The sequence below is a fragment of the Pleurodeles waltl genome, chromosome 4_2 (genome assembly GCF_031143425.1).
Source record: "Pleurodeles waltl isolate 20211129_DDA chromosome 4_2, aPleWal1.hap1.20221129, whole genome shotgun sequence".
NCBI lineage: Eukaryota > Metazoa > Chordata > Amphibia > Caudata > Salamandridae > Pleurodeles > Pleurodeles waltl.
Genome location: NC_090443.1, coordinates 127,197,146 through 127,211,395, shown reverse-complemented (window position 1 = coordinate 127,211,395; position 14,250 = coordinate 127,197,146). Strand labels below are relative to the sequence as shown.

General features: G+C 46.0%; 1 protein-coding gene across 1 annotated transcript in view; it reads right to left on the bottom strand.

Annotated features, from left to right (window-relative positions):
- SOAT2 (sterol O-acyltransferase 2) overlaps nucleotides 1–14,250 on the bottom strand; it is a 608,478-nt gene that overhangs the window by 228,638 nt on the left and 365,590 nt on the right. Inside the window, exon 7 of the mRNA XM_069230936.1 lies at nucleotides 6,965–7,040. Within this exon, the coding sequence (XP_069087037.1) occupies nucleotides 6,965–7,040 (76 nt within the window). The remainder of the gene's footprint in view (nucleotides 1–6,964; nucleotides 7,041–14,250) is intronic.

The following is a 14,250-nucleotide window of genomic DNA, read 5'->3' as shown; positions in this document are numbered from 1 at the left end:
TTTTGTTTTTTTTCTGAATACCTGTCGGGTCTTCCTCAGTATTTGATGAAATCGTTACTAAAACTATGAAAGAATCACTTTACCTCTAAACTAGAAAAGTGTGGAAGATGAGTACTTAGGGTTCATGTTAAATCCAGAGGAATTGAGATGGATCCTAAAAACTTTCTGCTGTTCTGGATTGGCCATTACCTGCTGCTGTCAAGGACACTGTTTGCTTTTTGGGACTTACTTATTTTTAGCAGCACTTACGTTTTTCATCATAGTGTGCTGAGATCTAATGGCTTTAGAAGAAGGAACAGCTGGTTAGTGATTTTGTTGGGATACTCACGCTGAAGAAGCGTTTAGATTTTAAAAGAAGTCTTCACCTGTGCCCCAGTTCTTTGTCACCAGATCCTAGCAAACAATATTTGATGAAGATTGATGCTCTGGAAAGTTCTTTAAAGCTATTCTTTTGCAACCACAGGAGGATGAACCTTTAGCCCACCCAGTCTTTTATTATGCCCAGTCTTTCTGTCTTGCAGAACTGAATTATTCTGTTTTAGAATGAGAATTGTTAGGTATGAAAAGATGCCTGTGCTGAGTCACTTCTTACTTGGGGCCAGACATCCCTTTGTGATCAGTACTGATTATTGGATTCTTCAGGCACTCAAAACAATTCAGTGCAGCAATAGCCATCATTCTGTTGGGCATATTTCCTTTCCCAATTTGATTTTGCAGTGACCTATATCCCAGACTCTACCATGCACTTTCCTATCAGTGTCTGGATGAGAATGAGCCCTCTCCTCACCAGATCTTCCCTTGGGAGCATATCATTTCTGTTTTTAATATTTGTTTTGACAATAGAAGTGCAACCAAACAATCTCCTTGCAAGCAAAAGTCAAACAATATTCTTTAAATAAGAAGAAGGTTTATTCTTTCATGGAACAGCTCTTTTTGTTCAGAAGAAGAATCTTTAGGAAGTTGTCCTCCAAACTGCCATGATTCCAAAGCAACTGGTGACAGGAAATTAAAGAAAACCCTTGAATTATTGTCTCAAAGTTTTTGTGGCCACAATGACTTCTGATGTTGGCAAACAAGTGAGGAGTTTTCGTACGTGTGCTCAAACTAAATCTTCTCATCAAAAGCCTGTGGGTCTATTACAACCATTGAAAATAGTTCCAAGACCTTGGCACACAATTGGCATTGATTTCATTGTAGAATTGCCTCCTTCCAAAACAAAAAAAGCTGTTATGATTACAGTAGACTCTTTTTTTTAGAAATTGCCTATACTTCTGCTATGACCAGGTTGCCTCCTTCTAAAGAAACAGCAGCATCTTTTATTCAAGAAATCTATCATCCTCATGGGTGCCAAGAGAAAATTGTTTGGGACAGAGATCCTCAATTTATTTCTCATTTTTGGAAGGCTTTTCGTTCCTTTCAGCGTACACCCAGAGCTTGGTCTTCAGGTTTTCATCCTCAAACTAATGAATTTATGGAGAGGACCAGTCAAACACTTGAACAATATCTTAGGTTTTGTGGTGCTAATGTGGACAACAGGGTGTCATTACTTCCCTTAGTGGAGCTTGCCTTTAATTATAATGTACAAAGTGCTATTAAGGTTACTGCTTTATTTTGTCTTCAGGGATTTCACCCCAAGATGTAGCCTGCAGTTGATTCCTCTCAGTTCGTCGTCCCAGCAGTTACAAAATTAGTTCACCTTCAGATGGAAACTAGGAAGCAGGTAGTTGAATATTTACAGTAAGTGCAGTAAAGAATGAAGGTGCAGGTTGATAAATATAGATGGATTACGCCTGATTACCAGCTAGCAGATAAAATATGATTGTCTTCTCAATGTTTACCGATGAAATATGGTAAGGCTAAGTTCAGTCTTTGATTTTTGGGTCGTTTGCCAGTCTTATAGAAGGTGAATGCTGTTATAGTACATCTGAAGCTTCCCAGTGCGTAGAGGATTCATCCTACCTTCAATTAAAACCTTGTGTACTTGACCCCTTTTCAAACGTTTCTTCCCCTCCCATCTATTTATCTTGATGGTCACATTTTAAGTATCTGCCATTGTTGATTCTCATTTTGTTGAGGGAGGTTGCAGTATCTGGGTAGATGGAAAGGATATCTGAACAACCTTCAGAGCCTACTGAGGCTGTTCAAGCACCTTTGTTGGTACCTTGATTTTTTTCTTCATCATCCTACCAAACCCATTGCTTTGGGGAGAAGGTGTACTTTTGGGTGTTCTGCACCTTTTGCTCGCCGCTTTATGTTCTCTTTGCAGTGTGTGTCATGCAGAGCTTGGCATGGTTCCTAATGAGTGGAGGTCAGCGGGACTGCTCAGGGTAATTTTGGCCTGCTGGCTCAGGTTAGGAGGTTGGTGGTTGGGCGCTGTATGAATCCTGCTTGCTCCTTCAGGCTTCCATGGCATCCTGAGCTGGTGGGCACCATCTTAGAAGATCTCCCAGTCCAAATTGGCAGGCTGTCAATACTGTTTTATCTTATCTACCCAAATCATCATCGTAGCATTACCTTCCTCTGACAATTCTGTTCCTTCCAGGTCTAATTAGGGGAATATAAGGGGAGGAGAATTACAGGAATGTTGTGTCACAATAGTTTCTTTATTCTGTACATGCTATTAGTTTTGCCTCTTTTATTCTAAATAGTATTTTCCTTGTATATTTGTCAAGGTGTTTTGTGGTCCTCTCTACTGAGTGCCGCTCTCCTGGAGTTCTACTTTGGAATTTTTTGGTACCATTCACTTTTCCTCCATCGGAAGTGGTTTCTTTCCAAAGACATCTACTGATAGGAGGTTTATCTCCATCGGCAGAGTGACGATGTGAAGGGATCACCCTTCCTTCAAAGACAAGGACTCTTGGATCAGGACACACCTGACAGGACCGTATTTGACAGAGACAGACAATTAGGGGGATGGCTCAAATGCAGCACCTAGTGGTCCGGCCTGGTGTACTAAAAGGGGGCACCTGAGTTGAGTTCCATAGTAAGAAGGTCACTAGGAAGTTCACTAGGACAAGGTAGTCTCAGTCATTATTTTCTTTAAGGTCTCCCTGAGCCAGTACAGGGTGACCATTGAGGCTTCCTATCTATGGAACACCCTACTTTCTGCCTCAGCCCACTACAGCAGGGCATGACTCCATCGAAGAAGGGCGGAGGCATTTTAGCTTTCCAATGGGTGGTACATTTCACAGGAGAAAGGCAAGATTTCCCAGACGAGAGGCCATTTTATCTTTCTTTGATCTCTTGTAGATACACTGGGTGATTGATGACTAGTCGTTGGGGATGTTGTGAATCATGATTTCAAATATTTTGTGAATTGTGTGGGACCAAAATAGACCTAGTGATGGGCAGGTCCAAACGTGTAAAAAAATCAGCTTGCTCAGTGAAGCAAAAAAAAAAACTACACTTGTCTGTGGAAAGCATTTGTGATCTGTAGTGGGAGAAAGGTATGCCCTGTGGAGAATAAAGAACTGCATCTGTTTGAATTTGATATTTCAAGAAATGAAGTGTGGAACAGCTATGGCTTTAGACCATTCTTTTTCATGAAACACTCAAACCGTCTCTCTTTCTCACTTATCTCGGCAGAGCGATAAGAAACATGCTTTATTGGGTAATAGAGGCCCAATAGAACCAGAAGATATGCCTGCAACCATGGCCCATAGTATGCAGGGCCTGAACAAAGGAGTGTGGCTCTGGTTAGGCATCAATTAGGGACCAGAACTTGCGGAGGGATATTGCAATATTTTAGGAATTGGCCTCTATGGAGATCGAAGCAGGCAACCAACTCGTCAAATGATAATAAAAGGCCCTCCTTGAATAGGTTTCCTACTGTCATTAAAACTGATGAATGACATTGAGTGAGGGATATTTGCCTGAGGGGGCCAGTTAGTCCCTGAGGTCCTGTAGGGGGCTCGCCGGAGTACCAAGTTGTCCTCTGCGTGAGAAGTATGGCACATGCATAACACCAAAGTGAGACTTGAAGGAGTTGAGGAAGGAGTGATGTCCCCTGTAGCATGTGAGCAGGAGTCCATTCAGTTCATCCTTTCGAAGTAGACGAGATGCATTACATGTTTATGCTAGGAGGAGACCCTAAAGCCATCTGCTTAGCTATTGCAGATGGTTGCAGTGTGGTACAACTCCAAGTGAGGTTCCCCACACCCCCTGACTCAACCTGGAGCTTGAGCTTGGACATGACCACGCCAAGCCTGTCACTGTGCCAGGATAGGTCTCCTAGTAGTTTATCTAAGCCCTGGAAGAACCCAGCTGGGACGGTTAGAGAGATATTAGAGAAATAATATAGCAGGCAAGGTAGTAAGACCATTGAGAGGAAGATATGTTCAATTGAGTCCAGAAGCAGAGTCCTCCAAAATGCTCCTGTGAGTTGACAGGCAACCGCGTGAGTCAAAAGTCCATCTAAGAAGTATTTTTCCATGTGGTAGATGTAACCCCCCCCAAGAATCGGAAAGTAGCTCCCTTGCAACAAAGAGGGCCTCCTTTTGTTTCTTTTGGGACCCCAGTGATGTTAAGCTTGAATCTAAATATGCTAGATTTGGACCAGGCGACGCGCAAGCCAGAAGCGGCAAAGTATGTACAGAGTTGGGCTTTCTCAGCAGTACTATTCTTGAAACCTCAGCGACAGATAAGAAGACCATCAGCCTATATGGAGGTTGAATGAGTTTCATCTGCCAATGAAATACACCAAGTTGCTCCACTTGCCTTGATCAGCTCTACAATGACTCCATTGCTAAGGAAAACATTGAAAGGGATAGGAGACACCCCTGCCAAGTCCCCTGCCAACATCTATGGGAGGGAAAATAAGCCTGCTAACCTGAATTCATGCAGAAATGCTCACATTAGAGCACCTAAATGATACAGAGTGCATGATCCAAAGCCCCAGAGGACTTCAGAAAGGTAGCCCCATTTGAGGTTGCCAAAGTGCTTTTCACGGTCCAGGCTAAGATCTGAACAGCAGGCCATGTCAGAGGGGCAACTTCCAAGAGCCTAAAGAGATGTCTGAGGCTTAGAGAAGTGCTTGTAAGGGGTATGAACCCATTTTGGTCAGGATGAGTTAGGTGTGGTACTATAAGTAAAGTACCGGAGACCAGTCAGAATATATAATTGCAATAGGCCTGAATGAGGATGGATCTCTGGGAGAGCATTTAGTTTTAAGGATGGGGCCCAGGAGTGCCTCTCTGAGGAATTGTGGGAGGTGGCCATTAGTCAGGAACACCTGTTAGAGGGCAGTCACTTTGGGGGCAATAGGTCTGATGAAAATGTAATGGAAGGCTATCCTTTCCCGGCATCTTGCCCACTGTTAAGTCAATGCTAGTTGCTTTGATCAATTGGGGTATAAATGGAGCATGAAATTCTTCTTTGTCATGGTATGCCACTTGGAGAAAAGCAGTAATATGAGGTGATCGGTCACCCAGTGGTTCGCTATGTAGCCGGCTGTAGTAATCCATGAAGGTTAGGGGGATCTTTGATAGGGTATGTGATAGTGTACCAGGCTCAGTTTAGTGATCAGGGCCTGTGAGGTGACATCGGTGGCCAGCTAAGGCAGCAGTGAATGCAGGAGATGCAGTAGGATCAGTCTAGGTGTCTTAGTCTGTTGACAAGGGAGTCCTCTCGAGAGTGGGCTGACAGCAGTGCATGTTGGAGGCCAGCATTAATAACTATCAGATGTTTGATGCCTTAAGTTCTTTCTTTGGACTTGGTGAGGTTGATATCTAGGGGTATATTTACTAAGATGTTATGCTGTTTGTCTCGCAAAAGTGATGCAAATAGATGCAAAATCTTTTTTACCTATTTACTTTTTAAGCATAAAACTTGTTTTGTGCTGGAAAGAACCCTGAAAATAACACACAGCAGTTCAAAGCACCGCTTTCCGTTTCTTGGTGCCAAGGAGGTACTACATGGGTGGTTCATGGATGTTCCCATGTAACCACCCAGGCTTTTAAAAGCTAAACCCTATCTACTAACATTAGTAGACAGGATTAGTGCCAAAAATTAACGCCACTGAAAAGCAGGTGTTAAAAGGAGAAATGTTTTAATTTCTCCTTTCTTTTCCGACTTTGCATGTGTGCTGCACTGTGCAGTACACTTACACCATGGGAAAAGTTTTAAGGTGCTTCTACGCACATTATTTTGTACTGGCAGGGTAAACTTCCAGTACAAAACCTATGCTAGACTAGAGAAGTAGTAAGTAGACTATAATCCAGTATGGACCAGGTGAGGCAATCTGAGTTAAAACATTTTGGGCATAAGCTTTTGAACATAGTATTTGATCTAGGCTGACATAAAGGTAAAGTGGGGCAGAGTAAGAGGAATATAGTCAGAACCTAATGTCCAGGACATGAAGGTGCATGAAGTGAAATTTGGGGCAACCGCCCGCTTCATAAGGTGAAGCTTACTCCACATGATTATGTGGAGTTGTGGAATGGATGACCCTTAATTATCCATCACCTCTTGTGAGTGTATGTATTACGTAGGGTCCCCAGGAAGTAGAAGGCAGATCAGGGGGAGGGAGGGATTGTGGGCGGTAGTAAACTAAACCAGGCAGATGGCAAATGGCAAATGGCCAGATTCTCTAACTTGTGCATGAACTGTCATAACGTATTCTTCAAGGAGGGTGGTTTGCCAGGCATTGAGGGCAACAACATTTTCTGCAAGCCAATCCAAAAATACATTAGGGATATGCAGCTTAGATCAGGAGCACAAGTTTGCATCTGCCATGTGGTCTCGCAGGCCAGTTCTAAACCATTTCATTGGCCCTCAGTGCATTGTTGAAGCAGTACCCACTAATACAATCTAAACTGTAGAAGCCATTCATCTCTCAAACAGTTATGGGTGCATATACAAAGGAAATATCATTGTACAGCCTCTCAGGGTAGGCCTGCGGCAATAGGTCCATAGAATCCTGGTCTTGAATTTCTAATAGTAACTATCTGAATGAAGACTAACTCACCTTCTGCCAGCTTTGTGCGCAAGACCACAGGGACAGCTTCTCTAACAAAGGAGTGGCTTTTCATCAGGAATCGAATCTGCATAAAAGGAGAGATGTCTCATAAAATCTGCATCTCATAGAGCTGTGCCATACCAATTAATTCCTCAGTTGTTACTTCTCTTCCCATTCTATGAAACTTCACTATCGTTATTGAAATGTTCTTTAACCGAAAACATTAAGGCCCTCATTACAAGACCGCCGAGGCTGCGGGCGCCAGAATACCGCCAGTGCTGGTGGTATTTCTGGCTACCTATTTCGACTTTTCCACTGGGCCAGCAGACAGTAACAGTGTTACCGTCCGCTGGCCCAGCGGAAAAGTCACATCAACATTGCTGCTGGCTCGTAATAGAGCCGGCGGCAATGCTGATGTGCAGCGGGTGCAGTAGCACCCGTCGCTCATTACACTGGCCGAAATGCGGGCAGTGAAATGCGAGATGGGGCAATGCCTGGGGGCCCCTGCACTGCCCATGCCAAGTGCATGAGCATTGCAGGGCCCCCCAGGGGCACTCCAAGTCCCCCTTACAGCCAGCCTTTCCATGGCAGTGTTTACCACCGTGGCCAGGCTGGTGGTCAGGGACTTATAATCCCCAGGGCAGCGGTGCTTGCCCCACTGCCCTGGGGATTATGACCGACAGGCAGAAGCCTGGCGGTATAGTGGAGGGGGCGGCGTTATGGCCGTGGCTATTGTGCCACGGTCATAATAGCTGGCGGAACACCACCAACCTGTTGGCGGTGTTACCACCAACTTACCGCCGGCCGCCAGGGTCATAATGAGGCCCTAAGCTAGCCATAGTTTAGACAGAGCAATACTTATCGACATTCATGCCCTTGTTCGGCAGAGAAGATTAACCCTAAGTACCATGTCTCACTGAGTTACAGGCGGTAAACCATTCACAGTAATTCCATTGTTTGCACTACTTACCAAAAAATAGGGCTGCATTTTTCTACTGAATGTTGTTAGAAACAGTGATAGTATTATAAGTTTCCTTCAGATTTCTTCATTACAAAAAAATAATTCAGAGTTAGTGGCTGCGTTTGCGTTAAAATGGTTATAATTATCAGCTTCTGCATTTGTGGGGCCTATTCAAAATGGTAAATTTACACAAGTATATCTACATGTGTAAACGTACTCTAACACTTTGTTGTAAATGTCTTATTTTTGTCTATTCACAATTTCCAAGTGTAAACCTACTACAAAGTGTAGAATTTCATGTCTCCACACATGGGCGCCAATTCACCAAAATGCCAGGGGTAGCAGAAGTGACACCACCTGCCACGCCATTTGACCTTTGCTTTGACTCACACTCACATGCTCACACCTATACACATATTCACACACTCTCTTTCACATAAACACACTCTCACCCGCGAGCATGTATACAGCATACATGTAAAAGCATTTTTACTTACCTTATCTGCAAGGGTAATATTCCAGCTAATTATACTTCAATTTTTGTTACACAAATAGAGAATAACATTATTCACTATTTTGGTATTAAAAGTTGACAGAAAACCGTAAAGTGGGTCCTCACCAACATCCATGAGGACAAGCTGCCTCTGTTTTCCAGGCACTCATTATGCTACCTCTGAGGCCAGTGGTCGCAAAGGCAATGCCAGAGGTCGCAAAGGCAAGTACCAGGGGTCGCAAAGAGCAAGCCAGGGGTCGCAGTTGAGACCCCCTTGCAACGCCTAAATGACATCCATGTCTTTACCTCCTGGAACAGGGTGGAGCCAAATTTATGAGTGTACAGTTACTACAAGTGACCTTTCACAAGTAGGTGAAATTCTCTGCCACCATGTCGGAGGTCTCCCTGTGGTAAACAATAGGAAAAATGTTCATTAAACTTAAAAAAAAGTATTTGTATGTTAAATAGTAACATACATTAATTACATATATATGTATTTTAAATGCAGAACACATTTAAAAAAAATGTTACAGCTTGGCTGGAAATGGAGTAGGACGTAGAACGTCTGACCTCCAATCCCTGTGGGCCTTATTGCAGTCTTAAGCCCGCTTATTGATTTGTGATCGCTTGCAGTGGAACTGGGACAGCCCCAACCTGGGGCAACATCACTCTGGACTTGGCAAACAGCGTTCTGAAGCATCATGGAGGCTGAGAAACAGCTGCAGCCTCCAGTGCATCACAGACATTCGGCACCATGTTGCGCCAGCAGTGACCCTCCCAGAGTAACTGCTTCGACCCGGGAGATGCTGCTTCGGCCCAGGAGCTGCTGGCGGAGTCTCGATCAGGTAGTGTGCATCAAACACTGTGATAAGCGTACCCCCGTCCCCACCAGGGCCTTCATTTGGAACTGGGCCCACACAGCGATGTTATCTGCTCTCTCCAGGGCCAGATCGGGAGGCGCACTGAATTGGAGTTGGCGACCTCCCCTCCCACTGCTTTTCAATCCGGCACTGGTCGTGCTCCGGGGCTGGTGCGAGTCATACGGAGAGCCTTGTGCCTGGATGGACTGTGGCCCGAGTAAACATTTGGCGCCACTGTGGGCCTGCGCTGCCTGGAGGGGCCTTGGTGCCTGAGGAGGCAGACAGATCTTGGAACACTGCCAGTGAAGGTTGGTGACGTAATACCTTCTCCCCTGCCTCCCCGTCTGGAGATCATGAGGTGGAGGACACACCGGACTGGATTTTGAAACCCCTCTCACTGATGACACATCAAGACATCTGCCACAACTCCGCCTGCTACACATTTGGGTCCTTGGGGTTCTGAAACTACAGCTCTAGCAGATGCAGCCCACATCCCATTTGCTCCCCACTATGAACATTGGGTCGGGACTGCATGCATCTATGAGGGACTGGATTAAACAGTGCCCTCCTGCCTACACTCCAGATCCCCTTACAAGCAAACTGAGATGGCAGGCACAACCACCCGGCACTCTTCGGGGCTGAAGCAACAACATATGCTAAGATACAACTGAGGCGCAACAGAAAAGGGGCCTACCCCTCCCACTCTGACATGGTTCTACCAGGCCCTAGGGACTTTTTCAAGAACTAGATCCCTCCCGTTGATGAGGAGGCAACCTGCAGGGGTCACCCATAACACTCGTTTGAACTCTGACAACTGACTGGGAAGTGCTGCATGTGCTGGTGGCCTGCTGTCGTGGCTCTGGGACCCTTCGTGGGAGACAAGAGCACTTCTACAAATCCTGCATGGCTAGGTTGATCACTCCTTTCTCAGAGGGACTAAAACCTCTGGGACTCACTAGCCTACTAACTCACTTACTATGCACAGGGGTAAAACCACTAGAGACAGCTCTGTAGTCTCCCTCTGGTCTAAAGGTCCCCTAGCCAACATGAGTGGAAAGGGGGATCTCACTGGACAGACGGCATTGGCCCCTCTCCTGCTTGGCTCCCTAAAGACGGACTTCAAAAGCTGTCTTAACAACCTATGCAAAGATGTGACATCAGTGGAGAAAGAGTAAAAGCTTCTGAACACACCGTGGATTCCCGTGCAGAAGACCAGGAAGTGCTCTGGTGGTGACTCCATGCATTGAAGGAACAACATATCGAACTTCAGACTAAACAAGAAGATCTGGAGTATAGGGGCCACCGCAACAAATTACTTATCAGAGGCATTTTGTGAGGTGCAGAGGGAGAGGATATCATGGCTTTCACTAGGGACCTCTTGGGGTTTATTAGAGGCTCAATTGAGGAGGAACCTATTGTCCTGGATAGGGCACATAGGGTAACATCAGCGCTTGAAAGACCTAATGCAACCCTGATATCATTACCAGGGTCCACTATTTCCAGGACAAGGAGTCTATACTCAGGGCTGCGAGCGAGAAAGCTGACTTGGGCCCAGATTTAAGAGGGCCTAGTGCCACTTTAGCATCCTCTTTTTTACACTAAGGTTGCCTTTTGCTACGTTATGCATGCGCCATACATAATGTATGTAAAGTGAGAGTTCCCCCATTAGGGGGGCAGAAACAATGGTGCAAAGAAAGCTAAGAGATTTCTTTGCATCATTTGTTTGGCACTTTTAATGCCTACTCAGAGCAGGCATTAAAAGGGGGCACACCATTGTTTACAAAGGGCCCCTATGCACTATTCAGGGCTATTTTGGCACTAATCCTGAACAACACAGCAATTGCAAATTGTTATGCTTTTGTCCCCTACCCTGCGCCATTGTGTGCTGTATCTTAGATATGGGGCACACATGGTGGTGGTAGGGGGGGCTAAGGGGCTCAAGGAAAGTGGTGCTGCACTGGGTGCAGCGCCACTTTCCTATAATCTGCCCCTTAGTATTCTGAGGGCATACAGTTAAAATGTATCAAGACTTCTCCCTACTGACTCTGAAGAAAAGGAGAGACTTTAAGCCTGTGAATGAACACTTGTGAATCCAAAATACTAAATACCAATAGATCCACCTCTCCGGCCTCCTATTCACATGGAATAGAAAGCAACACATTGCTCGCTCCCTCACAGAAGCTAGGACAATCCTGAGATTACCAGGTGATCCCCCCCAGCAGAGATGCTTCGCCTCCCTCTTCCACACGTTCAGATGCCTGGCAACCCCAAAGGCGTACAGACCAGAGACACAGCTGCAATCGTAAGTGCATGGCCACCCAGTCTTCCCATGTTGCGAAAACAGACATTATTGCTGATCCTTCCCCTCCAGAAGTTGAAGACAGAACCTCCACACTCCGTGGCTGAGGAGACCTGCATGGCGAGGCCTGTGCTTTGCCCCCAGCCTGACATTGTGTCCAGCTTTTGATTACTTATATATCAGTTGTATCCTTTGCATGGCCCTCGGCCTGGACCTTGGACCCTCATGATTTGCATGATGTTATTTATACTTTCACCAAGTATTACCCCAGAGAGTGTGCACTTCATAGTGAGCGAAAAGGCACTGCCCCTGGCATCCAACCCCCACTTTATCACTAAGATCCATCTCCATTGAGAGTAACGCCCCTACTGGGTTGGGTTATTTCCCCGACCCTTCATGAATTGGTTCAATTGTTTGGGCCCTGTTGGCCCCTTGTATTTTGCCTCTACCTGTTCCACCCCAGCATCCTCCCTGCCAGGTCTCCGGTCCACTTTTATATCCCCCATGGGTGCGCACCGGAATGCACTTGAACCCTTCTCACAAACATTCACCTATGATGGGTGAGCAGCCTTTTTCTTACATGGACGGTATCTACCACTCCCCTCATGAGCAGCACATACGATGTGAAGTAACTATCTCTTAATGTTAGAAGGGTAACCTATCCCAGTAAACGGCGACAGGTTTGGTGTTACCTTCTACAGCAGAATCCAGATGTATTCTTCTTGCAGGAAACACACCTGCTTGAATCTGATTGTTACTGCATGGCGCACCCTAAATACCCACACCAGCACTGGGCCTAAAAAGACATTAAGACCTCAGCAGTCGCTATCCTCTGTAAAAGGGGTTTCTACACAAAGATTATTAACATGACTAAGACTCTGGCGGGTGCTTCCTTACAATGATGGAAGAAAGGGGCAAGGACACACACTGACACTTTTCAACCTCTTTGCCCCAAACCAAGTGCAGGGCAACATCATACAGCAGACCCTTGTGGGGCAACTGCGCTTAGTTGCGGGCGACATCATTGTGGATGGCGATCTTAACTTGGTCTGGAATTCCAGAATTGGATAGGAACACTCCACATACACAAGGCACAATACCCATGTCCAAACTGCTCAAGAAGGAACCTTCTCACACAGGCCTAAGTGACCCCTAGCTCTATTTACACTTGGGCAAGAAGGACTACTCCGGCTACTCCGTCTACTCGCATGTGCACCTCTCATATTCTTGCATTGACTATCTCTTTATTACCTCATCCCTCCTACACACGTTAACCTCTCAGCGGATTTCCAAAACCTCTATATTGGACCACACACATGTAGAAATCTCTTGTACCCCGCACGTGGATAAAGCTCACACTCCCTTATGCTGGTGTCTCACCCCCCAGCTTCTGTGACACTCCAAAGACAGACTGGCAGTACAGGACACTATCACTGAATTCTTCAGGCTGAAATCTCTCCCCAATACTTCCCCTCATACTCTTTGGAATGGATTTAAGGCCACTATATGAGGCGTCATCTCCTCAATCACCATAGCCAGAGTTCCAGAGGCTTGCTTGTTTGAAGCAAAACTCACAGAAGATATTCTCATTCTAGAGCGCTCCTATAAGCAACATCCTACAAGAAGCGCAAAGTGTCAACTAACCATACTTCTGGCACAGCTTGTGGCACAGAGAGTTAATATAGCGGCGCGCTCCCTCTTAGCACTTAAACAGAGGTATTACGAGGGGGGAGACAAGGTGGGTGCCCTCATGGCACGTAGGTTATGTCAAAAAGCGTGCAGTCCCACATCGCTAAACTTAAGAAAGAGAACTCGGTTGGGCTATTTGGAAATCAGACAAACAAGAGGCTTTTCTGGCCTTCTACCAACGCCTTTATACCTCAGGAGGTAAGGACCAAACCGCAATAGATTCTTATCTCCAGACCTGCCATTGGCAGTCATTGCCCCCAAGTCTGACTGAGGACCCAGGTCTCCAGCCCGGCGGGTGGGACGGAGAACCGGCGGATGACCATGGCGGTAACTGCCATGGTCATAATTCACCAAGGTAAGACCGCCAGCCTGTTGGCGGTCTTACCACCGGTTCTCCGCCATCCGCCAGGGTTGTAATGACCCCCAATATTCCTATTACAACTCCAAAACCAGCTGCTTAAACTTTACGATTCCTTCACTCACACCACAAGCCTTACACCAACCATGTTCAGTGCTGAGATCACTCTTATCCTCAAACCGGGTAAGGACCTCACGTTCTGTTCCACTTATTGCCCAATAGCCTTATTAAACACGGACACGAAGCTCTGTACCAAAATATTGGCTAACATTTTAGAGTCCCTTCTGCCTGGTTTAATCGACCCTGACCAGGTTGGCTTTATACATCACAGGCAGGATTCGGACAATGTTTGGCAACTAGCCAATCTAGTTGAAAAGGCTCACAGACATGCCATCCCTGCCCCCCTCCTCTTCCTCGATGCTGAGAAGGCTTTTGACAGGGTGAGATGAACCTTCCTAAAGTCTATCCTGCAGAAAGTGGGACTGGGGCCCATCAGGATCAGTAGGATCATGGCCTCATATACAGCACCCACCACTTCCATTTGAGATAACGGCCAGACAACCCAATCCTTACGCTCTCACAAGGTACACAGCTGGGATGTCCTTTGTCTCCCTTGCTGTTTGCCCTTGCAGTCG